At 33.2% G+C, this 27,337-nt stretch overlaps 1 protein-coding gene and 1 pseudogene across 2 annotated transcripts; both read left to right on the plus strand.

Moving 5' to 3' along the window:
- Positions 1 to 17,324: 17,324 nt before the first annotated feature.
- Positions 17,325 to 17,690, plus strand: LOC18609250 (large ribosomal subunit protein P3z pseudogene; annotated as a pseudogene).
- Positions 17,691 to 18,282: 592 nt separating this feature from the next.
- RPL15 (ribosomal protein L15) lies at positions 18,283 to 27,107 on the plus strand. 2 transcript variants are annotated; one of them, XM_007044277.3, is made up of 4 exons: positions 18,283 to 18,462; positions 18,542 to 18,902; positions 25,451 to 25,602; positions 26,676 to 27,107. In XM_007044277.3, the coding sequence occupies exons 1-4, from the start codon at positions 18,391 to 18,393 to the stop codon at positions 26,889 to 26,891; spliced, it is 801 nt and encodes a 266-aa protein (XP_007044339.3). In that variant the 5' UTR covers positions 18,283 to 18,390; the 3' UTR covers positions 26,892 to 27,107. The 2 variants fall into 2 exon arrangements, with proteins under 2 accessions (XP_007044339.3, XP_007044338.3); XM_007044276.3 differs by having other exon boundaries at positions 18,545 to 18,902.
- The last annotated feature ends 230 nt before the right edge of the window (positions 27,108 to 27,337 follow it).

Genomic DNA, 27,337 nt, shown 5'->3' on the forward strand with positions numbered 1-27,337 from the left:
GTGGCATCGGTAATCAAATATACATAATTGACTTATAATATGGATCCTAGCATATTACATTACATATACGCGTTCACAAGTAACAGACCCTTGACTGTCAGCGGAGTGACCGTGGGTGAGTGATCGTGGTGGAGGTACAGCTACTGAGATGCCATAGTACCTACCAAAAAGGTGAGTATATGTGGACAACTCAATCTAGGTCCCAACTGCTTCCAAATATAAAAACATGAAGTTTAAAAACGTGAGTATAAAACTCAGTGAGTGAACATAAGAAGGGAACAAGCAATCGATAGAAGGAATTTGGAAATCATGATGCACTTGTTTCAAAAATAATGCAATTGATTTAATTTCTTACTAAAAACCCTTCATTTCAAACTTTGATCAATAACCTCATAGTGTTGCAAAAACCCATGACCAATCCATGAAGTTAAATGGGTGAAAAATATGTCAAAATTAAGCAAGGTAGCAAGCATGGCAGCAAGTTTCTCGCTATAGTGAGAAACAGTCTCAATTTGTATATGTTTTAGTTTTTCTATCATATATCCCACTACAGGAGTCAAATGGACCTGATTTTTAAACCATTAAAAATATAAGAGGCAGGGCTACAACTTTTATGTTTACCACTTTTCCCAGTTCGGACAGGAAGGTGGTCAAAATCTTTATCTAAGTGAAAGCATTGCACTAGAACCCGAGAGTTTCTCGCTGCAGTAAAAATGAATCTCGCTCCAGCGAGAAACAAAGCATTTTAATTGAAATGGGTCTTGTTACATTAAAAGCCATTTTCTTGTTGAAATGAAAAGTAATTTGAGAGCAATTAACAATGCCAACTTGCAACACAATCACAAATATTTTCATAACTTTCTATAACACACACATATATATACATATGCATTCATCATCATGTGTACACTCCCTACTCGCACACTTCAACATCATCATGTGTGCACTCCCTACTAGCACACTCTAACATCATCATGTGTACACTCCCCACTCGCACACTTCAACATCCTCACACAACATTATTAATCAATGCACAATGTATATTCATATACATACATACCAACATAATATAGGAGCACATGGATTCATCCTTTTACACATTTCACATTTTCACGACATTAAAGCATTTTATCAAGGGCCTGTTCCCCGACACACATTTTTAAACAAAAGTTGGATAAAATCATTCAAATGTTTCATCCAAATACATTTACATCTCCCAAAACAAATTTTGAAATGTAAGTTCACTCACCGGTCTTGTTGATTCTTTTGCTTGACTCTAACCTCAACTAATACTCCAAATGGACATGTGAGGCCTTGTTGAAACCTATACACATACAACATCACAACCAACCCAAATTGGCATTAATATAATCCAAAAGCTCTTTCCTAATCAAGTTTCACTAGTTATTCCTAACTAGCTTCCAATTGCCATTAAATGGCTAGTTATTCACACTACTTTAGTCACCCTAAGAGTGAATAAACAACCTAATGATAAAACACTCACAAACCCCATTGTTAGCCATTATCAACAACTAAAGAAATTTAACTCTAACTTATACTTACCTTGATGGTCTTTGTAGTTGAATTCTCTTTCAAAATTCTTCAAGCTAACAAGGGAAATCACTCTCTCTCTCTACATGTCCAGCTAGTGAGAGGAAGATGGAAGTAAGACTTTTTAAGGGTTTTAAGGTGAAAGAGTGAAAGAGCAAAAAAGGTTCTATGAAAAAATGCTCAAAAGCATGAAATTGAAGCCAGAGAGAGAAAGTTATGGAAGCTTTAAGGGAGGCTCCCATGGAGATGAAGAAACGTGAGAGGGGAAAGGAAGAAAAATGACTGAAAGCTACTAGAAATTGCTGGAGCTTTAGATATTTATATCTAAAGTTTATCCATTTCTCACATAAATTACCAAAATGCCCTTAACATGGTGGCTTTGTCTTCCTCTCATCTTTTGTGCAACCCTTTACTCTTTTGACACTAGGGCAAGGTCCATAATAGTCTAGAAATACTCGAGTTCACGAAAACATAAAAATTTAGACCCGAGTGCAAAATGACCATTTTGCCCCTACCTTGAAAATTATCATTATTTTTATCTTCTTCATTTATTTACCATCATAAACATCATTTATTCTGTCACGATCCGAAACTCTCATCGAGCCCGTGACAACCGCTGTGAAGCCTCGACAGACATTCTTCACCCCAAATGCCGATCGAAACCTCGCAAGGCTCTCGTATCAGCTTTCGCACTTCCCCGATGAACAATAGTTATCAAATATCATAATTTCAAGCATTACGAGTCATTTCCAAATCAGAACATAACATTTTGTTTTCTAGCTCACAGGGGCATTTTTGGTATTTTTCGTCGAAAATCTCAAAACTTGCTAAAAATGTAGTAGGTAAGCAGAAAATATATGTTTAGTGATTTAAAAACAAATTAAGTATCTAAAACGTTCATTTGAAGTGAAAATTTGACCATTTGAATATAATAAAGATATTCAATAAAATAAATTATTTTCTTGTAAAATAAATTTTATAAAGCTATCGGTAAATAATTCTTATAGCGTAAAAGTTAATTATATTCATATATACTAATAAGCAAATAACCAAAGTATAAAATTACTTTTACAGTGACACATGGGCCCCCAACTAACCAATAAGGTGTGAGTCTGTGAACCTACAATTTTGTCAATGCAAGGCTAACTGAAGTCCTTGATGCAATCGGCTATCCCGAGCTTGAAATGTGGGGAATTGAGGGTGGTGAGATTATAAAATCCCAGTGAGTAAACAGACACCATCTAAACTATCTAAAGGCGAGTAAATGGAGACGAATTAAAATATTCTTTTCCAATATATGTTTCATAATATGAATATTCAGTTTACTCAATTAATCAACATGGCTTATATATCACACAAAACTTGGCTTCTACCAAAAATCATTCCCGGGGATGCCTTGGCCTAGGCATCTGACTGAGACCACCAAGGCTGTTAAATGTCTTTACATCCAAAATTCTAGCCATGCTTTGGCGTTCGCTGAGTCTCACTCTCATGCGGTGGTCCACGTGAAGTACACTCAAATCTTTACCTTCAGAGACACCCTTCACACGACTCTTCGATCGAGGTAAGGTATATCTGATTCTGTGCCCCCTCTCTTAGGCTGGTCCACAGAACCTCCACTGCAGGGATTATGGATTATTTTATCTACCACCCGATTTATAAAATCTTTATTCGCATGACATGGCAATTTATCGCAATCTAGCCTCTCAAGGCTAAATACATAGTATATATAATTTTGATACAAATACCGACTTTGCCATTCATGCTCACATATTGCTATAAGCCATATAATTTAAAACACAATTTATAACACAAGCAGGCAGTCTCCAATTACTCTATTTTCAAAACCAGTATTCAATTTTTCAGAAAATTTATAAAATCATTTTATAAAATCACAATTTCTCCTAAAACATAGCAATTTACCATTTAAACCCATTTTTTATAAAATCACACAATTGTATAAAAGTACTCTAGATAATTAAGATGATAATAAGTTTATTCACAGTTCTAGGAGTTGATGTACTTCTAATCCCAGTCTTCAAGCACAATCTCTGTACTTTTACCAGTGTAATTTGCTCACCACCTATCCACAATGTATAATACATAATTCACCACATTAATGCTTGACCATTATAAAATCAATTCAGGCTCGGTGTATATGCATGATATGATATGCAACTTATTTGACTACAGCTTAAATGCGGTGCTGACCTAATTCGGCCTATTACCCGATTAAATGACAATTGTGTCCGATTTGGCTCCAAATTGCTCCATTTCATTTTTAATATTTCAATTCACTAAATACAATTGCAATAATCTAAAATTCAGACTAACAACCATCATAATTCTTCTTGAAAATTTCGGCCATTGTGGTGCACTATCACTAAAAATTTTCTCATTCCATTTTCTCACCATAAATCATCATTTCATCAATTTTTCAACTAATTCACTTGATCACAAAATCAATTCATTACTTCTACACTTCACATAGGGTTCGGCCATTGAAGGTTCATGGGGAAAATGGATTCTTTTCTTGTTGTTTTGCTTCTAAATATGCTAAACTAACTAAAAACACTAGCATATCTTAAAATTAATTCAATCCAACATCTTTCTCTCTCCTTACCCATTTTGACCAGCCATGAATTCATCATGAAAACATGTAATTTAAGCATGGAAAATAAGGATAAATGCTTAAGAAAAATAGATTTCAAGCTTAAGTTGAAAAATCCTACCTTTTTCACTTGTTTTCCTTGATTTTCCACACTTTTTCTCTTGAAATTCTTCACCTAGGGTTTGTTCTTCCTTTCTTTCCCTCTCTTCCTTACTTGGCCAAATATTTGGAGAGATAATGGGCTGATTTATGCTGATTTTAAAGTTAAATAATAAAATATCCTAAGCTTGACACATGGCATGTTTCCATTGGTCCATTTTTAAAACTTTAAAAATTTTAAACCTTTTATCTCCACCACATGATTAGTCAAAAGTCAAAATGAGGCTAAGGGAAGACCATGTGCTGGACAAATGTCCTGGTGGTGGAAAATTACAATTTTGCCCTTGGGGTGCCAAAATTACCATTTTACCCCTATACTCCGAAAAATGACAAGATTACAATTTTTCACTTCTCAACCTCAAATCGTACTCCGATAAGTCAAATGGGGCCAAAAACAATCTTTTATTAAATTCTCATTTTGTCTCCAGTTGGCAAATGACCATTTTGCCCCTAGATAGTGAAAATTTCGGTTTGACTCCAAATTGATCATCGAACTCCGAATTACCATTTTGAGTCATCCTTGGACCATGAAACTCTCCATTTTACCTTAAAATTCCTATTTGAACTAGTTCGAGGCTTAATTGACTTAATGATACCATTAGGGGCAATATCGTCTTTTAACGATTTCTCAAACTTCCTAAATATGCAACCATTCTATTGAGCATGTAAATGACGTCGTAATTATTTTACAGAACAGGGTTTGACATATTCCTTCCTTAGGCCTATTTAGACCTTAATAGCATCAAGAAAACTCACTCGTAGGAGCTCACCAAGAGAAATTACGAAATTAACCCTAGTCTGCATTATCTCGTCTACTTCTAGTTATGTGTCTATGGAGATCGAGATTTCACAGGTTCACTTCTGAATTACCCTTTTTAACTCAGTAATTAACCTCAATTGGTATCCGTAAACTTTATTAGCCACCGTATCAAAATACGGGGTACTACAAGAACCATGTGATATGACCAGGTTTGATGATTCTCTCATTCATGTTATTATATCTAACTCTGACAATGCCAACTTATATGTAGTGCCTACTATGCAAGAGATAAGAGATGCAGTGTTTGACATTGACAAAGATAGTGTAGCTTGCCCGGATGGTTTTTCTTCATTTTTCTACTAACAGTGTCGGGATATTATTGCTAAATATCTTTTTCAAGCAGTGGTGCATTTTTTTCAAGGTGCGCCATTTCTGAGGGGAGTCACATCAACCACTCTTGTGTTATTGACTAAAAAGAGTAATGCCTCACAATGGAGTAAATTTTGACCAATTAGTTTATGTAACGTTTTAAATAAAATAGTTACTAAGTTGATGGTTAATCATCTAACTAAGCGTTTACCTATTATTATTTCTGATAATCAAAGTGGCTTTGTGAGTAGCAGGCTTATCAGTGAGAATATCTTGTTGGCACGAGAATTGATTGGGAAAACTTATAAAGAAAACAAGAGGTGGAAATGTAGCTCTAAAGTTGGACATGATGAAAGCCTATGATTAGATAAACTAGATTTTCTTATATAGAATGATGCAACAATTAGGCTTTAGCCACTAGTGGATAAATATGATTCAATGTTGCATTTTGAATTATTGGTTCTCTTTATTAATTAATGGTAGGTCAGTGGGCTATTTTAAGTTAGAACGAGGATTACGTTAGGGTGATTCCATCTCTCCTCAACTATTTGTTTTAGCAGCTGAATATTTGTCTTGAGGTTTAAATGCTCTATATAACATATGCCCCTACATTCACTATTTGCCTAGCTGTCCAATGATTGTGAGCCACCTAGCATTTGTAGATGATGTCCTTATATTTACTATGTTAGGAATTTTGAGAATATGGTGCCTTAGAAAATAAGCATATTCTCATGCTTAATTTTATTAAATTTGTTTGTAATGAAAGTACATTTTGATAATAAAATGAAAAGTTTATTTCAAGTAAGCATTCATTATCTAGTTATGAAGGTACCATGATTCTATTGAGATATTACAATACATTTGTATGAAGAGTTATGTCACGACCCGGTACTCTCTTCGAGCCCATGACAACCGCCGCGATGTCCCGATAGGCATACCTTATCGGGAATGTCAACCGAAACCTGGCAAGGCTCTAGCATCAGTTCTCCACCTCCCTTGTGAGCAACAATTACTAAATATTATATTTTAAAAGAATATAGATTATTTTCAAGTCAAAATAAATCAAAAAGTAATTTCTACCGCACAGGGGTATTTTGGTCATTTTATCCAAAATTTTTGAAACCTACTAAAAATATAATATATAAATGAAAAATATAAATTTCATATCTAAAAATAAATTTAGGTATCTAAATTATCTATTTAAAGTGAAATTATACCTAATCAAACTAAATAAAAATATTGAATAAAATATTTCATTTTCATATAAAACAATATTTATAAAATTCTACGTAAACAGTTAATGAAAAGTAATAACCAAATAAATTTGTATATATAATAGCACATTGCGCCAAAGTATACAAAAATATTCTACAATGACGTGTGAGCCCCAAAATAACAAAAATAAACACGACTGTAAACCTACGATTTCTAAGGGAACGAATCCAAAAGTAAACCCTCAACAAAATCGGTGGTCTACAGACTGCCTTGAGTCTGAAATGGGTGAAAAAAAGGTAGTGAGTTTTTATAAACCCAGTGAGTAAGCAAAGATCATCTATAACATCTAAAGCCGAGTAAATAGAGACAATTAAAACATCTCATCATAGTATGATTCATAACATTAAAACTTATTTCAACCCATATAAAACAGTTACATTTCATAAAAAAAATCAACAAGGCTTATGACTCTCTTAAATACTTGGCTTGTGCCAAAACTTGTACTCGGTGACACCTTGCGCAGGGCATCCAACTAAGTCCGCCAAGGCTATTAAAATAACATATACACATAAAATATGTTTTTACGTTTAAAAACACAGTCGTTCTTTGGCGTTGGCTGAGTTTCACGCTCACGTGGTGGTTCGGCGTGAAGTGAAATCTAAACTACCTTAGGAGATACCCTCCACGCCTCTCATACTAAGGTAAAATATGACGGGGTTTACCGTGCCCTTATAATAGGCCGGTCCACGAAAACCCGCCCACTGTAGTAAGCTAATCAATTACCCCACCAAATCAATAAAAATTTCGGCAGTATGACATGGCTAATACGATATTACCCAGCTTATCAAGGTAAAACAAAACAGTTTATATATCCCACACAAACACAAATCCAACCATTCCTGCCATCACATTATCATAAGCCATCAATTTAAACCATATGTCAATTAGAAATCCCATTATGCCGATACATTTATTACAAAGTAGGGTCAGCATAACTAACAATAGTCAAAACATTTATATAACACAAGTATATAGTCTCCGCTTACTCAAATTCCAAAACCAGGATTCAATTTCAAACCAAATTATGAATCTCATTTCATTTAACCAACACTTTAGTTATAAAATATAACAGTTTACAATTTAAGTTCACTATTCTTTAAAATCATAAAAACGAGTATAAACTACTTTAGATAGTTAAGATGATAGTCTGTTTACTCACCATAACGAGAGTACTCCTACTCCTGGTCCTCAGGTACGATATCCTTACCCTTACTAGAGGGCTCACCACCTATACCTAATACACAACAAGTAATTCAATACATTTATGCCAAACTGTTATAAAACTATTCTAGGCTCTATATGAATGCATGAAATTGAATGAGAAATGTTCAAATAATCACTTAAAAATGGTGTTCTATGCAAGTTTAATTGTTATTGGACTGAAATGGTATTTGACCTAACTCGCACTATACACTGTTTAATTAGATAAAACATCTTATTCAACTCCAAATAGATTCATTGCACTTTCGGTACTTCAAATATACCCAAAGTACCTCAATGAACTTGATTGTGACTTAAATGATCACATCCGAAACTCATTTCGATTTTGAACTAACGTGCTAATCAGTGTCAACACAGTCCAATAAGTCCGTATATATCATTAGAAATCAAATTTAAGTCCATTTACCATGATTTTCTCGATGTCGTTCAAGTCGTTTACTAAAGGCACTATACTTTTCGATAACCATTGTCGATATCTGACACCACAAATCATCAAATACGAGCTAAATAATATGAAACATAACAAAATTCATCATCAATATTTCCCCTATTAAATTCGGCCAAGGAGGGTTTAGTGAAGGACATGTGGTTTTCTTGCTTGTTTTTCATACCGAATATCACAAAACAACTAAAAACACCTAGATAGCATGAAATCTAATAAAAACCATCATCAAAACCTCCCCCCCTTGATTCGGCCAACATGACTTCCTTCATGAAAGTTTGGGTTTCAACCATAAAAATGAAAAAGAAAGCATGGGAGAGGTGAATCTTAAGCTAAAATCGTGAAATCTTACCTCAGATCGCTTCGTTTTTTGGTAACCGATGAATTTCTCTTGAATTTTCTTCCTCAAGAGTTGTTTCTATTCTTTCCCCCCCTTTTATTTGGCTTGCACGGCAATGAAAGAAGAATTGAGAGAGGTTTATGTTGGTTTATAAAGAAAATTATAAAAGAATTCAAGCTTGACACGTGTCAACGTGTGAATGGTTCATGGTTAAAACTTAACTATTAAGCTTTTGCTTACCACCACATATAATACCTTAATTATTCAAAGTATAAAAATGATAATAGGTGAAATTCATGGGCTTGACAAGTGTCACGGTGGTGTAAAATTTTAAAAATTCCAATTACATCCTTATGGGCACTTGGAATGACCGGTTTGCCCTTATGCTCAGAAAAATGTCGAAATTGAAATTTTTTTCACTTCTCATATTCAAATTATGCTCCAAATAGTCAAACGTGGTCAACAATCTTGTCCAACATTCCAATTTTTGCCTTCGAGTGGCAAAATGACCATTTTGCCCCTACATTATAAAAATTTTCGATTATATTCTAAATTAATCATCGAACTCCGAATCACCATTTTAAGACAATCTAAGGTTCAATAACTCTCAAATACATCCTAAAATCTCTATTTGGACTAGTTTGAGGTTTTAATCAACTTAATTGTACCACTAGGTACGATACCGACTTTTAATGATTTTTCGAGACATCCAAGTATGCAGACATGCTATTAAGTACATGAATGACATGGCAAGTATATAATAGAGCTGGGCTTGACAAGTCATACATAGGAGACATGTAATTTAATTGAATCTAAAAATTATTCATAACCATCTAATAAAGTTGGTCACTTTATTGTGTTAAGGTTGTAGTGTCCAAATTACTTCCAATGAAGTGAATGTGATTCATTTCAAGGGAATGATGAGTCTCAAATCATTGAAATGCTTAACTTCGAGTAATGACACTATAACATGAACTGGAATCATGAGAGAATCAAATTTAAGTTTAACCGCTACTTAATTCTTGATCTTACACTTATGCATTTGCTTATAGTAGAATTGAAATCTTGATGGATAGTGGACTCATGTTTAATCTACTTATAATCTTTGATTTACCATGAGCATGATCATCATAAAGCGTTGATCTAATCTCCATATTTTGATATTATAATCGAGATGAACATCTGGGAACATATATCCAAATAATAAAGTTCATACCATTAACATCACTTTTAGTGATTTCATAAAGATTGGTGATTAATCTAAGCCTAGTGGATTGATGAATTAGCTACTCATCACATCTAGATACTCAAAAAATTAGATCTAAAGTATTGAATCACTAATTAGATGAAATTTGAGGTTAGAGGACAAAATTGACATAAAGGGTAAAACGATAATTTCAGCTTTTGTCATTGGATGGTTATGACGGTTCACAATATAAGGTTTGCAATTGGACAACTAATAATTAATATCAAGTATTGAATTGTTTCTTGTAATTATAGTTAATCTAAGAGTGCAACCATGAATCTATGTGGAGTGATTTCATGGTTAATAAGCTTAAATTATTTTTTAATGAGATTAAGAATAATTCTAAGTTTATTGGAGCTTGAAATATGTCAAACCCTATTCTATAAAATAATTACAATGTCATTTACATGCTCAATAAAATGTTTGCATGTTTAGGAAGTTAGAGGAATCGTTAAAAGATGATATTGCCCTTAATGGTACCATTAAGTCGATTAAGCCTCGAACTAGTTCAAATAGGAATTTTGAGGTGAAATTAAGAGTTTCACAGTTCAGGGATGACTCAAAATGGTAATTCAGAGTTCGAGGATCAATTTGGAGTCAAACTGAAATTTTCATTATCTAGGGGCAAAATGGTCATTTGCCACCTAGGGACAAAATGAGAATTTTGAGAAAAAATTTTTTTAGCCCCATTTAACTTATTGGAGTATGATTTGAGTATTGGAGTATAATTTGAGAGTTTGGCAGTGAAAAAGTTTAATTTCGGTGATTTTTGGAGTGTAGGGGCAAAATCGTAATTTTTTCACCCACGAACAAAATTTGAGATTTTGAGAGAATTTAGATCAAATTTGACAAATTGGAGAATAGTATGAGTAGAAGGGATGAAAAATATGTCTATGGGCAATTTTTCAGTTTTTGGGGCAAAAATGTAATTTGACTTTTGCGGGGACAAAAGTGTAAATTTCAAAAATTACTCCACCAAGACTTTGGATAAGGCTGAGAATTTTTTCTAAGCTATGGACATGTGGGACAAGTGTATGGTGAAAATTTGGAAATAAATGGATGGCTAGAATTTAAGGAATTAATAAAACAAAAAAAATGAATAAAATAATGTTATATTATTTTAGCCTTTAAAAATGTCAAAATTCTAGAATTCTCATCTTCTTCAGCTGTCCAAACCAGGAGAGAAAAAGGGGGAAAAGAAATAAGAACCCTAGCTGAAAAAATTTGGGGAAAATCAAGAGAAATCAAGAAATCAAGCATTAAAAAGGTAAATTTCATTGATTTTCCTTGTGATTTTCACTACCCATGCATTTTTTTCTCATTTCCATGCAAAATTAGAAAGTGGGTATGGACACCCATGCTGGCTAAACCTCCATGGATGAGTTTTGAACTTGAGTTTTGGTTGATTTTAATTGAATTAAGTGATTTTAGTTAGGTTATATTGAAATATAGACAAAATAAGCTAGAGAAATAATTTTCTCCCATTGAAACCCATTATGCTGAATTTTCTAGGGGAATATTGGCTGCTGATCTTGATGTTTATTTGAGGAATTATGATGAATAATGATGAATTATGAGCCTAGAAAAATAATGGAAATTTTCGGAGCCAAAATACGAATTTTTACCCACTAGGGGTATTTTCGTAATTTACTATCGGGACTGATAATTTGCACCACACTGAGGAACATTAAGTCAATTTGGGTGCAATTGAGGTATAGAAATTGAAAAAAATTAATTTAGAGTTTAAACGGACGCGTATATCGATTTATCGGGTAAAAGATCGAAATAGGCTAACATCTCATTTAGGCAAAATTTAGACATTTTGCACTTCATATCATGCATTAGTAGTATAAATTAGTTTATTTTGGTTTAGTACCAAAGTAGTAAACCTCTTAATTGTACAATTTGTCAAGGTGGTGAATCCTCTAGCAAGGGCAAAGAAATCGCACTCGATGAGTAATAATTGGAGTACCCGAATTTAGTTTTCAGAAACTGTGAGTAAACTTATTATCATCTTAATTATCTAGAGTAGTTTTATACAATTGTGTGATTTTATGGAAAATGGGTTTAAATGGTAAATTGATATGTTTTAAGAGAAATTGTGATTTTATAAATTTTCTAAAAAATCGAATACTGGTTTTGAAAATAGAGTAATTGGAGACTGCCTGTTTGTATTGTAAATTTATGGTTTTAAATTGAATGGCTTATGACAATAAATGAGCATGAATGACTAAACTGATTTTGGTGTTAGAATTATTTGTACTGTGTATTTAGCCTTGAGAGGCTAGGTTACGATAAATTGCCATGTCATGCAGAAAAAGATTTTATAAATCAGGTGGTAGACAAAAGATTAGCTACGCAGTAGTGGGAGGTTCCGTGGGCCAGCCTATTAGAGGGGCTCGGTAAACTCTTTTATATTCTCACCTCGGTCTTAGAGGCTTGTAGGGTATCTCCTGAGGTGGGCTTTTTGAGTGCACTTCACTTGGACCACCGCGTGAGAGTGAGACTCAACCAACGCCAAGGAACGACTATGTTTCAAAATAAAAATATGATTTATGCGAAATATGAATTTTTAACAGCCTTGGCGGACTCGGTTAGATACCCCTGGTCCAGGTGCCACCGAGCACAGGATTTGGCATGAGCCAAGTTTTGAGTAATTCACGAGCCATATTGATTATTTGGTTGAAATGAATATTCTTGATGTAAAAAATTTGCTGAAGTTAATTATTTTTTAATTGTCTCCATTTACTCGCCTTTAGATAGTTTAGATGGTGTCTGTTTACTCACTGGGATTTATAATCTCACCACCCTCAATTCCCCACATTTCAGGTTCAGGATAGCCGGTAGATAGCAGATTGCATCAAGGACTTCAGTTAGCCTTGCATTGTCAAAATTATAGGTTCACAAACTCGCTTCTTATTGGTTAGTTAGGGGCTCATGTGTCATTGTAAAAGTAATTTATACTTTAATTATCTGATTTAAAATATGTATGAACATATTAAGCTTTTACACCATGTTTTTGGTGAGTTTCGATATTATCAAAGAAAAATGACAAAAATGCCCCTGTGAGCCAAAACATAATATTTTATTATTTTGATTTGGAAACGACTTATGATTTCTTGAAATGTAAGATTTAATAACTGTCGCTCGCCGGGGAGATGCGGAAGTTGATGCTAAGCCTTGCGGGGTTTCGATCGGCATTCGGGGTAATGAGTGCCTATCGGGACGTCACGACGGTTGTCACGGGCCCGATGGGAGTTCCGGGTCGTGACAAAATATCTATGTCCAAATAGATTTCCCACTAAGCTTTATAGAATTCAACTTGTTTAAGTTGGAATGCATGTTTTATTTGATTAATTAAATTGTGTACCAAAATGACAGCTTTAACATGTTTGTATTAATTTAGACAAGAAAACATGTTTGGTCTTAATTTAGACAAGAAAATATTCAATTTAGGCAAGATAAAATATTTTTTTCTTAATTAAAGACAAGAGTTGTCTTAAATTAAGATAATGCTAGGAGGATTCTTGCAAAATGAATCTAGAATCCATGTTAATAAAAAGAGACTCCATATTTGACTATAACTCTTTTATTTATTATTAATTCTTTTTAAATAAAGATGGATAATAATAAAATAAGAGTTATTATTCAATGAAGAATTTATTTTGTTAATAACTCTAAATGATAATTAAAGAATTAAATTATTTATTCTTTAATTTTAATTTTGATAATTATGGAGCATATTTGATGCTTCCATAACTCTAAATGGATAGTTAAGATCGATTCAAAAGTGTTTGAATTTGATTAAACCTTCAAGGCAAGAGTTTTAATAAAAGAGAAGATATTGAAAAAAAAAGAAAGCAACGTACTTTTTCTTGAAAAAGTTTCAGTTGTCACTTTTCTCTTCCTCTTCCAAACTTTGTCGTATCTTTCTTCCTTTCTCCAATACTTGGCTGAATTTTATAAAAGAAAACAGCCATTAATTTATAAGAAGAAAAGAGAGACAAAATCAATTACCATCTTGTAGTCTAGCATTCCACACCTTGTCCACTCAAGGTTCAAGTCGAAAGCATTTTTTAAGAATAAGTGATAAACTTGTTTAATCGAGAAATCATTCATTCGTGTGGTGGTGTCCGCAAATAAGAATCTCAAAATAAAAGGTATGTTTTTTTTCACTTAATAGATTCTTATTTTTTAAGGATGTGATTACGTTACTTGCAATAAGAATGATGTGTGTTTCCGTTTGTGTAATTGGATTGCTCGCTTCCTTTATAAAAGAAATTTTTTGAAATCTATGCTTTACACAATCACATCAATCCACTAAGATTTTACTCCAACATATTAAAGGTAGTAAATCGGCCTTGCAGAAAATTCTTTTATTTTTGCACAAGTATGAACAAGTCTCTGGGCAACATGTTAACCATCAAAAGAGTTGTTCATAACACATCAGATTATAGTAAACACTAGAAGGCAAATCATCTCTCAAGCTTTAAGATTCACTCATAAATGCTTTCCTATCACATACTTGGGAGTTCCTCTCTACAAAGGTCCCAAAAAGGTACTGTTATTTCATCACCTTGTAACTAAGATACGGAATCAAATCACAAGATGGGAGAATAAGATTCTTTCCCCAGGTGGCCAGATAACTCTATTGAGGAGTGTATTATCTTCTTTGCCTACTATTTCCTTCAAGTTCTTAAGCTTCTTGTCTGTGTCATTGAAAAAATTGAAAGATTATTTAATAACTTTTTTTGGGGAGATTCAACAAATGGTAAACGTACTCACTGGGCTTCATGGCATAAAATAACTTTCCCATCTTCTGAATGTGGTTTAGATATTAGAGGCCTAGTAAATGTGTTTGAGGCCTTTAGTATTAATTTGTGGTGGCACTTTCAGACTTGTAGCAGCTTGTGGACACAATTTATGAAAACAAAATATTGTCTTGGTCGAATTCCCAGTTATGTTCAGCCGAAAATTCATAATTCACAACCTTGGAAATGAATGTTTGCTAGGTGCCTGGTTACGAAAGAACATATCAAGTGGTGGATTAGCAAAGGAAAATTATTTTTTTGGCATGATTGTTGGATAGGCAATAAACCACTGGTAAACCATTTCCTTACTTTTATTTCATCAATAACATAAGTTTGCTATTATTTTGATAATGGTGATTGGGATGTGGATAAATTGAAAAATGTGTTGCCAGATAAGGTTATTGTTGATGTTCTAAAAATTCCTATTGACACATCTTTTGAAGATATTGCCTATTGGGTACCCACTTCCAATGGTAATTACACCACTAAGAGCTCATGGGAACTAATTAGGCAACGACAAACAACAAATCCTTTGTTTAATTTTATTTGGTACAAAAGTATTCCTTTCACAACTTCATTCTTTTTGTGGTGGTTGTTACATAATTGGATTCTTGAGGAGATGAGAATGAAAACAAAATGTTTCCAGCTAGCTTTTAAATGTAATTGCTACAACTTAAAGGAATCTCTTCTACATGTCCTGTGAGATGGTCCGATGGCTAAACAAGTGTGCAATTATTTTGCAATATTCTTTCAAATCTATATTTTCAATTTACTTACTATTATTTAGATTATTTGGGCATGGGTATATTATGGTGATTATACTAAGCAGGGACATATTCACACCTTATTACCTTTATTCATTTTTTGGTTCCTATGAGTGAAACGTAATGATACAAAATATAGGAATCTTGGTATGTATCCCAATAGAGTAGTGTGGCGTATTTTGAAGCTTAAATACTAGTTGCTTTGCAGTAGGCAATTGGAAAAGTGGAAATGGAGAAGTGATACTCAAATAGCTCAAGCGTGGGGATTGGAATTCTAAAGAGAAACGTCCTTATCACCCAAAATAATATCTTGGTATAAACCATTAACAGATGAGTTTAAATTAAATGTTGATGGTAGTTCCAAAAAAAATTTTCAGAATGCTGCAGGAGATGGAATATTGTGAGAACACATAGGTACGCTAATATTTGGTTTCTCAAAAAATTTTGGACCCAACAATTCTGTGCATGCAGAACTATTAGCCTTATATAAAGGTCTTCTTTTATGCTGAGAGTATAATATTTCAAAGATCTGGATTGAGATAGATATTATGGTGTTACTTAGATATTATGGTGTTACTTCAATGCTAAAGGAGGAATATGATGGGTCACATGACAGTCGATATTTATTGGCTTCTATCAAAAAATGCTTAACTCAATTCTCTTATAGAATCTCTCACATACATCGAGAAGGCAATCAAGCTGCAAACTATTTAGCTAATTTTGGACATCAACATTAAAATCTGCGAGTTTTCTTTGAAGCTCAAGGTAAGTTGCGTGGAATTGTAAGATTAGATAAACTTACCCTAACTTATGTTAGATCTAAATAAATGTAAAGGAGTAGTACTCCTTATTTTATTTTTATATGACTTTATCTTAGATTCTTGTACACATGTAAATTACTTATTTTATGCATTCCTTATAACTGCAAAGAAAGTAATAACCGTAATAGGAATTCTTTCTTTTCTTTCTCATGTAACTCTAGAGATACTGTTTAGGTCCCCCTCCCTAATGTACCGTTTTATTTTTATTTTAATTATTAATAAAATATTAACAAGGTAGCTAAGCTCTGTGAAAATTTCTAGCATAAAAAAAAAACCTCGAAAAGTGGGATTGAAAAATATTTTTGGAGCCAAAACAACTCTTGGAGTGTCAATTTGATCTTTTACTAACTCAATTTAAGGGTTTTATCCTTTTCAATGTAGCTTAATGAATACAATTTTTACACTTTTATTAAAATTTAATTTTTGGATAACTGATAATAATATTAAAATTTTCTATACCAAAATTCCATCTGATGACATTTTTGTTGATGACGAGACATGTCAATTTTTGAATTTTTTATCACATGGCACACATTAATATCAAAAAATTTATTTTAATAAGAAATATTAAGAATTAATTTTTAAAATCTTAAAAAATATTAATTATTTATTTGAAATAAAATAAGATTTTTTAAAGAAAAAAAAACCATCTTAACATAACAATTCATCCAAGTTAAATACAAAAATTTGATTTCATTATTAATTGTCTTAGATCAACTTTTAGTAAAGTGCAAAAAAATTATTTTTGGGTACAAAGATTAAAACCATCTATTTCAAACAACAAATAGGGATGTTAACGAGTAAGGTACTCGTTAATTTGGAGGTATCCGAACCTTAACCCTATTAACTACCCGAATAATTTAAAAATTACTACCCTAACCCTAACCCTAATATATTCTCACTACCCTATAATTACCCTAACCCATTTAAATAACCGATTAAATAAGAAAAACAATGTGAGTTTTCACCTTTGTGTGCAAGAGCAACGCCGGGGAATGGACTGCCAAGTAGTTGGAGGGAGAACTTGAAGGTTCTGATGCTTTTGCTTACGAGCTCCAGAGGAAACTCGTTCAGTGTGCCGTAGTCGTCGACTCCTCTGGAGGCGTTACCTCCTCTTTCTCTCTCATCACTCCTAACTCTACTGTTTTCCAAGTGATTATTGGAGGTGGAGGAGGCGGAGGTTTCTTAGGAGGAGGAGCTGCAGCTCCTGCTAGAGGCACTACCCCAACGGTAGAAGCACCAGCAGCGAAGGAGAAAAAGAAGGAAGAGAAAGTGAAGGAGAGTGACGATGAAGATACTGGATTCTCACTTTTCGATTAAGTGCCTTTCTGTCTATAACTTAGCAAGTTATTGTTTACATTTACATGTTTCTTTTCTTGGTTTATGCTACCCCAACTGGCATTAGGTTTTTTGAGTTAGGAATTTGATAATTTTTTAAGTATGTGGTTTATCTTGAGCTTCTATTTTCAAATTCTTGTTTTGTTTCATATTTCCTTTTCCTCTTATGTCATGATTTTATGGTCGATTTGCTATTGCTTTGGTATGGAAGAGAATTGAAAGAACAAATTAAGTTTAGAAATAAAGCTACTTTTGCCAAAAAATAAATAAATAAAATATTTATAAATAATAGTCGAGTTCGGGTAACGGGTACTCAAGGAATGATACTCGAACTCTACTCGAACCCGTTTATTGAATACTCTAATCCGATATAACCAGGTAAGATACCCACAGATACCCTATAAAAGGGTACCAATTGACATCCCTAACAACAAATAACGAAAGGACTAAATTGAACTCCTACACCACAAAAACCTAACACATTTGAACTCAGACAAATGCACTGTTCCCGAACGGACCATTCTCGTGGAATCATCCTACTCGTCTTTATATCTTCAATACAAAAACTATAGTGGCAGTGCTCGTAGAGAATTATACACCTTATCCTATCCGTTCCTCCAAACTGCATTGAGCGAAAATTAGACGTAGCTTTCGAATTTTCATCCTCAAAGTCTCCATTACAATGGCTGCTATGCTCTCGCTCTCTCCAAACCCTCCAATCACAAATTCACTCTCTCTTCACTCCGCTTTCAAGGTACTCTTCCTTTGACTCTCTTTAATAAATTATGTACACTATACTCACAATTACTGAATTGAAACTTTCTTTTTAATAGCAGGGAAATGTGAGGAATTTAGGACTAAACCCTTGTCACATTATCCCTGTCAGAACCAAGCAGCAACAGCTACAGAAACAAGGGACAAGGTCTTTAGTTGTTGTGAACCGAGCAGCAAAAATCCAAGTGGCCCTTACAGCGCCCACAGTTAGATTTCGGTTGGACAACCTGGGACCTCAGCCAGGGTCCAGAAAGAAAGGGAAGAGAAAGGGGAGAGGAATATCGGCTGGACAAGGTGGCAGCTGTGGGTTTGGAATGAGGGGTCAGAAATCACGTTCTGGTCCAGGTGTTAGAAAGGGGTTTGAGGGTGGGCAAATGCCGCTCTATAGGCGTATCCCCAAATTGAGAGGGATTGCAGGAGGTAATTTGCTTGCATCCGTTCTTAATTTTGTATTTATTTATTTATTTATTAATTCTTATACACTTCAAATGCTTTATGGGATTGTGATACTGGGTTAGAAGTTTTTATTTAACGGGAACATGTTTTATTTTAAGTGGATTTTGATTGTTTAAAGTGATAGCATTAACTTGTTTCTTTGAACTTTGAACTCTGCAGTTTTTGAGAAATACTTTACAAAATTGCTCTCTTAAGTAAGAACTTAAGCAAGCTTGTAGTTTTCTAGTTTCAGTTGTAGAAATAGTTGAATATTCAATCAAATGGCTGCCCAAGTCATGTACAAGTAACCTGTATGGAATGTTTTGTGTTTGAGCATTATCTTGATTTGCTGGTAGCAATTTAAAGTTTGTGCTTTGTCAATAGTTTATGAACTGTTTGGTCCGATTAGAACTACTGTAGGAAGTGTTGTTCAAGTAGAATTGTTTCAAAAATGTTATTAAGACAAGCTATGATAGTGTTTGAGAAACTTAATGCAGAAGTACCATAGGATGTAGAAAACTGTTATTTGATAGTATTTTTGCTTTTTTTAATAAATACAAGTTTGAAAGACCAAACAAAATTAAACCTTATGAATTTGTTTAATGAAGTTGAGCCTTTCATTTTTTTTTTTGACATAATTGAGCTTATCAAAAAAAAAAAAATTGAAAGAGTCAACTTCATTAAACAAAATTATAAGTTTTGAAGTAAAAGCTCTTTTATAAGTTGGGCCAAGCACCCACTGTGTAGATGAGCTTTCAATGCCTTCTTCAGCAATATTTTAGGCTATGGCTCTCTAATTAAATCTTGAAGAAGCTTCAAGCAACAACTTCTATTGCTTTTAATTATGGTTCTTCACTAACATTGACTTACTACCCAATTGACTTCATCATAGAAGTTTCCTACCTTCTACCTTATTAGATGCCCCTTGGAGATTATAGAGAGACAATAATGAGGATGGGAGACATACGATAGGTCAATTGAATGTAGAGATTAGAGTATCAGGGGATATTTAATCAGTCTTTTTCAGGAGATTTTGATAGTATATCACTTAATCCTTTATACTATGTCAACCCCTAGTATTGTGTCAAATGTGGATTTTTGCGATGATGCTGGTGTTGAGATGTTTGAGTAAAGTGAACTAATTTTCTTCATCTAGTTAATGGTAAGGGTAATATGCCTGTGGCAAGGAGAACATTTGTATATATAAGTGTGTGTGTGTGTGTGTAATGTGACTAACTTATACTATTCTTAGATGAAACTTATAAGATAGCGTTTCGATTGGTCAATTAATGGACATTCCATTGAGATATATGCTTTTAGGTCTTTATCTTCACTGACTTCTCTCTATGTGGTTGCATTGGTGATAAGAGGAATTTCTAGATAGTATATACAATTTGAAATTAAAAAGTTAGAACTTCTAGCATGGATTTGACAATTTTATTCTCAATGAGGAAAATAGAACTATCTACAATGCTCTAGGCAAAACATAAAGATGAATCTATAATTAATTTTTTATATATTTTTATTTAAAATTGGTAGTTTTATTCCTCTCTATGAATCTTTAACAAGAAGTAGCATGCACTATCACTCAATTTGGTTAATTCAGCCAAATTTTACTAAGACAAAAATAATTAAATTTGAGAATTGTAATAAACCTAACTAGCTGAGTTGTTTATGTAACTGGGAACCAAATTACCAATATTCTTGGTTAGTTTGGTTAGGTGTCCTTGGTCATTGAAATATTGGTGATATAGAATCAAGGTTATATCAAGTTTTATCCTATCTTCTCCAAAATAGAGGATTTTGGGCCATTCGATTAAACAAAATGGCGCCACCTAAAGGGCTCGACATGAGAACATATGACACTAACATGTTAATAGCAGGTTAAATCAAGTCTCAATGTTCATAAAGAATTGTAGAATTCTAAGCAACCTTTAATCACTGCCTAACCAATATGCTTTCAGCTCTCACCACAAGATTTAAAGCCTAAAGCGGAAAGCTTCCAACAATCTTGAGTTTTGTGCTGCCTCTTTCTTGAGGCTTTATTCAGTCTCCTCTTCTACTAAATTTGGTTTTTCTTTTTCTATAAGTGCCTGTTTGGTCTGCCTTGTTTTCATCTTATTGACCTCTTAAAAACACAAGTCAGGCCAAACAGGATTTTTAAGAAGCACTTAAGCAGCTTTTTTTAAAAAAAATAAAACAAAATTAAAAAAAAAGGAGTTTAACAAAAAGCTCCAAATAGGAGCTATTTCTTCTCTTCTTTTAAAAAATCGCCAGTTTTCAGGAAATACCCTACTCTCTCAATCAACCTCCCTCTCTTCCTCATTCTGTAAATCGCCATATCCCTCTCATTTACCTCTCTCTACAAAGACTATCTGGAAAAAAAGAAAAAAAAAACACCCAACAAGCAAAATTTAAGATTTTTTTTTGTTCTTGCAAAGATTAAGAGAAAACAAGATTCAAAATTCAAATCTTCATTCATATACTATTTAAAGGTTTTCTCTCTTCTTTACCAAAGGATTTTAATGTCAAGTACATCGTTTTTACTTTTCTATTTTTTATTCAAGAATTGAAGCATCATGGTCCGATTGCTTGCTAAATCAATAAAAATCTAATACTATTACTATTATATAAGTTTGAGAGTTGTTTCGTTTTTTTATAAATTTGTTTGATTTTAACATCGGAAATCATATATAAATTCGAAACAGATTTGTTCCCCTTTAATTTATTAAGTGATTGAAGATGATATGAATGCCCTTTAGAGTAATTTTAACCAAAATTAGAACTCATACAATTTATTTTGCCAAATAGCTTATCAAACAGGTTTAGCTTAATTTTAAAAGCTATTATTTTTTATAAGAGCTTCATAATGGCTTTTAAGTTAAAAAAAAACTAGGGCAAACAGGCTCTAAGTGTTGTTTACTGTTGTTATCTTGAAAGTTTTAACACTTGAGTGCTCTTTTCCGTAAAGTAGGAGTTTGAATTAGCTAAAAAGAGAAAAATGGGTACTATGACTTGCTCCGGTTCTCTCTTCAAAGTCAGGAGCTTTTATCTTTGATGGATCTTTTCTTCTCCAAAAGAAGATCACTCCATTATTTCTGTAATTCGTCGTTTCTTTTATTTATTTATTACAGATTTTTAAATATTTTTTATTTTGGATTTATATGGATGTTAGAAGCAAAATTCTTTAAGTTAACGGTTGCTGAGGCATCACAGTAATAAATAAATAAGAAAATGTATATTTAATATAAAAATGTAGTTCGGTTTTTTCAATCAGTGCAGTTATGATTTTCTAAAAGATTGACGAATGAAGGAACCCAGTATTTTAAAAAGATATTCCAAATATAACTAAAATGCTGAAATGCTGAACCATTTTTACTGAATTTATCAACTCTTGAAGTATTTCACTTTTAACCACAGTTTGCTCACCCTTAGCAAGAAACCATCCCATGGTACCAGAATTATTTTTTGTTATGAAGGAATAAATCAGAGGAAGATTTGATAAAGGTCGAAATTCAGTTGCTGGAAATGCTCTTGAAGGACTTTGAAGGATTTTTCTTTCCTATGTTCTTGGCTTTGCCCTTTTTGCTTTTTTATGAACTTATTTTGGAGCTTTCTTTTCATATCCATTATTATGGAGGTCTTGCTTATCTGATGATGAGTCTTAAGGTAACAAAAATATTTATTTGTATTTGTGTTGCAAAAGCCTCACCATCTTTTTATTTATTTTGGGATCAAATTGAATAAAATTTATCAACAAGGACTGGTAATGATGTGTCATTATTGCCTCAATTTCTCTTCTCAAGAATTTGTAGAACATAAGAGAACTTCATATACTAAATGGAACTAAATAGTTGTGATAAATACTAAAGCCTTATTATGGTTAACAGTTTTACTGTCAAATATTGCTTTACTTTGATTATTCCTACCTAAGCTTGCACAGAAGAACCTATTCTGACTGGAATTATTTGAAGTGTATTAGCCAGAGTATATTGATCAAACAAGAGGAGGATGAAATTTGTTTTAAAATAAATTAATCAAACTTTAATTTTATTAAGTTTTTACGTAAAAGCAAGAATATTTACAAAATATTATTTTAAAGCAAAAAAAAACAAGTGATAAAAATTAAAAGAGTTAAGAGAGAAAGATAAAGTTTTTGTCATTTCAAAACTATGATCAATTCTAGGCTAAGTGGAGCTGAATGAGGGAGTTTAAAAGTTACCATTAGTGATGATATGATGTGGTGATAGGTAGATGGTAGAGTTTGAAGTGGTTGGGAATGAGATGATATTTTCAGAATACCCTATGATCCAAGATTTAAGTGGTCAAATCAGTTGATAAACCTTTGTTCCATCTATAGCTGAAGACCTACTGCAATTATGAAAATAGTGAAGATTATTGGAACTTCCTTTCTTTGTTCATAAAGACTATTATGACTTGAAATGAATATTAAAGTTAAATCCTTTTCTATCAGCTTAAGTGTTTGGATAGTTGGTCCTCATCTACCTGTTTCATATTGGATGAAACCAAACCTTCTCATTAATTCTTTATGTGGTGTCTTGTACATTGAGCCTTACATGAAATACTCTTTTATTCTTCTTCTGCTTGCACCTTTTTCTACACTTGATTTTATGTGCAAAGTCCTTTACATTCATTTAGCTTGCACGTGAATAGGTATTACACTTAAATATTAAAGTTGGTTTCTCTTTTCTATGACTTAAACTTATGGGCTAACAACTATCTCTTTAACAAAGACTTGAATGTGTAAAATTTCCTTCTATTTGGGTGCCTTACCAGGATAAGCCTTTTCCATTGTATTGGTGCTGGCTTCTTGAATCTTTTTCACTAAGCTTATATGATTAAGATTTTACTTTATGATATTATCTTTGTCCCTTGCTTGGAAAGACTTGTTTCCTTTTTTAGGTTTGAATTTGGTGCCTCTGTTCATCTTTATGTATATTTGCGATCAAAGTACCTAACAACTCCCACTACTGTAGAGAGATGTGTAAGTTAGTCCCCATACTATAATTTTGAGTAATTTAAGCCCTATACTTTTCACATTTGTTGACAATTGAGGACAATTGCCAACGCCATTAAAGAAGACCGTTATCTATGTTGACACAGCAATGAGGTGGTACTAACATGGCACTGATGTGTAAAACTTTTCACTTGCAAATCAATGTTGTTGATTTTTTTCCTAATGTGGAAATATTTAAAAAATTAACAAAAATTAAAAAAATTCAATGATGTGGCAATGAAGTGGCACCATTAAAATGCCATGTGTCCTCCCCCCATAGGACCACTGAAAGTTTTTTTTGAAAAAAAAAACATTTTGGCCAAGAAACTTGGAAAAAGTTTAAAGGTTTTTACAATTTTAGTTTTTATAATCAAGTTATTCTTTATCAAAATAATCTATTTTCTATTTTACCTTTTCTTCACTCTTTTCCCTTTTTCAGTCTGGTTCTTCTTCCTCCTTCTCTCTCCCCCTTTTCTTCTCTATTTCTCTGGAAATTCGAAAACCACCTATCTTTCTTTAGTATTGCCACAACCACCACCACCATCTCCTATCAACCACCACAAAGAAGACACTTGAATCACAGAATGCAATTTTCTTCAAAACAAGAGTGTCTAAAAAGACCTACACCCAATCTTTTCTTTCTTTTGCTTTCCCATTAACCAAACAAAACATCAATCTTCAAATCCTCTCTCTGACACATACACGACACCCATAGAAACCATGAAAACCATGATAGATCCAGCTGTGCAAGATCCTAATTGCTCTCTATGCTGAGGTTCGCTGGTGCTCCTACAACATATTCTCCACCCAAGAGTCTAGATTCAATTATGGTCTAGTAGACTAGTTTTGATTAGGGATGATGATGGCTATGCAACTTTCTAGATGAAAGTTAAGGAGATTTTGAGAAATTTTGGAATTTGATGTTAGGAAGGATTTTAAGAAGAGACTAAGTAAAGAAAAGTATTATTTCCAGCAAATAGGTGCCAAAGAAAAATTTTGAGCTTAAAACTAAAAGAGAAAAGAAAACAGAACTGATATTTTTAAAAAAATTGTTTATTTTTGAAAATTAGTTTCACATCAATGAAAAACATTTTGAAAAAATTCCATGTGTTTTAAATTTTTCTTCATGTGGAAAAATAAAATAGTTGTAAAAAAAATTAAAATGCAGTGTGACTCAGAAATTTTCTTTTTGTTTATATTTGATTAAAATTCCACATCACCTAAATAAACATTTTTATTTTCCATGTCATTGATTTGTTAGCAAAAAGTTACATGTCAGTGCCACCTCATTACTATGTCAGCATAGATAACTGTCTTTTTTTTAAGGCATTTAGCAATTGTCGTCAAATGTTTTTAAATGTGAAAATACAGGGTTTAAATTACTCAAAATTGGAGTATATGAACTAAATTACACTTTTCTCTATAGTAGTGGGACCTACAGGTACTTTGACCATATATTTGCATACTGGTTCTCTCTTACTAACATTTTTTTTTTCTTTTCATTTTCCTTTACAAGGTATGCATGCAGGATTACCTAAATACATCCCTGTCAACTTAAAAGACATAGAAACAGCAGGATTTCAAGAGGGAGATGAGGTGTCGTTGGAGACTTTGAAGGAGAAGGGTTTGATCAACCCATCAGGAAGAGAAAGAAAACTCCCTTTAAAGGTACATATGATCTTTGATTTATGTTGCGACAAACTGTAGGGTTGAGATTTTGCCTTTTAAATCCATGTGTAAGTTTGATGGCCCTAAAAGAACTTGTTTCTCTTGACCAATTTGTTGAATAGAATGTTCTGTTACCTTATGCATGAAGCATTAATGCTGACAAAAATTGATTCTAGCTTCTTCTATTAAGTGAAAATAACAATGCAATCGCAATAAGCTCTGTCAAAAGAAGTGCATCCTTTGATTTCGGAGTTCAGTGTTGAACAATTTAAGAGGTGGGCGACTAGGTGCATGAGGTTCACTCCAGCTACTAATTTGCCTATATTGCATACTCTAATTTGACACTTGCTTTTTAATTTCGTCTGCAAAAATACATTTCCAAGACTCGTGAAAAATGCTTGCTTTATTATGGAAATTGTTTCACATTGTATTCTGTCTTATTCGGAATATGAGGTTATTAAAATGCAGAACAGCATTCATCTCTTGACAACTGGTTCTTCAATTTCCATACAAATCTTTTTTTTTTTTTTGCCTGCAATGAAGCAACTAAAATGTTCTCGTTGAAGATTCAGCTGGCCAGAGTCCTATTTATCATGTTCAATTTGGAAACTATCAATCCAATTGTGGTTTCACTTGCTTGTGTTATCTATTGTTCCTAATTGAGTTTGAAATCCACTAGAATTTTGTTTTGTCATATGTGTTTCTTTTGATTGATTTCTTGAACATTCTTTGCATAACTGTATAAATGGCCACGATGCTTAGACACAAAAGCATTTCATGTTTGCTTTTATTTCTGGAAGATTGCATCTTGCAAAATCAGCAAATCAACAGTTCACTATGGTAACAGGAGTTGCATCTTTTCTTATTCTGATTCTCTGATTAACTTTGTCTCAGGAAAAGTCAAAAGAAGTGGACCACATTAGGTCAAAATGTTCTTCCCTAATTTAAGACTGAAAGAATCTTGATTGCAAAATCTACTTTTATTAGTTCATGGGGATGGGTTTATTGAACATGTGACATAATGTTGTTTTTAAAATAAATATTCATTGTTATTGATTATTTTGTTGATTTAGATTCTTGGTGATGGGGAGCTGAATCTAAAGCTGAAGTTGAAGGCCCGTGCCTTTTCAGCCTCGGCAAAGGAAAAGCTTGAGGCTTCTGGCTGCTCTCTCACTGTATTGCCTGGCCGAAAGAAGTGGGTTAAGCCGTCAGTTGCAAAGAACCTTGCACGAGCTGATGAATTCTTTGCCAAGAAGAGGGCTGCAGCAGCTGAGTCAAACTCTGCATGAAAGGCGTACAATTGCTTTGCTTGATTTGATAAAATGTTGAGAGCAGTGAAGAAAATTGCTTTGTGTAAATTTTTTTTCATCATTTGGCTCTGCATTTAGATTCGTTTTGGGGAGCAAGGGGGGGCTAATGTTATTAGGCTGTAATTCCTTGGATTCATTCAATATTTTTTGTCAGTTTTCCATCTTCCTAGAATTCAATCAGACAATTCGCTCTCACTTTCTCTTAGTTATACTTTTGTGATAGAATGAATGCTTCTCAAAACCCAAATATGATTTGTTGGGGGAGACTTTTTATTCATTTCATTCACTAAAAAGAAGGAATCTTTTTCATGGTGGCGGCAGACATAAATCAATAATGCAATTGTGTTCTTCGCTCACCTTGTGGAGCTATCCGAATTGATGCACTAAGAACCCACCCACAGTGGGGGGTGAAAATTCTCACTTGA

The sequence above is a fragment of the Theobroma cacao genome, chromosome 2, assembly GCF_053813885.1.
Source record: "Theobroma cacao isolate CCN51 chromosome 2, ASM5381388v1, whole genome shotgun sequence".
Classification (NCBI taxonomy): domain Eukaryota; kingdom Viridiplantae; phylum Streptophyta; class Magnoliopsida; order Malvales; family Malvaceae; genus Theobroma; species Theobroma cacao.

What these genes read in the sequence shown, in the direction of transcription:
- RPL15 (XM_007044277.3), top strand. Translation starts at nt 18,391, where the DNA reads ATGGCTGCTATGCTCTCGCTCTCTCCAAACCCTCCAATCACAAATTCA. An exon ending in CTCTTCACTCCGCTTTCAAG is followed by an intron (nt 18,463 to 18,541) that starts GTACTCTTCCTT and finishes TCTTTTTAATAG; the next exon opens with CAGGGAAATGTGAGGAATTT. An exon ending in AAAGAAAACTCCCTTTAAAG is followed by an intron (nt 25,603 to 26,675) that starts GTACATATGATC and finishes TTGTTGATTTAG; the next exon opens with ATTCTTGGTGATGGGGAGCT.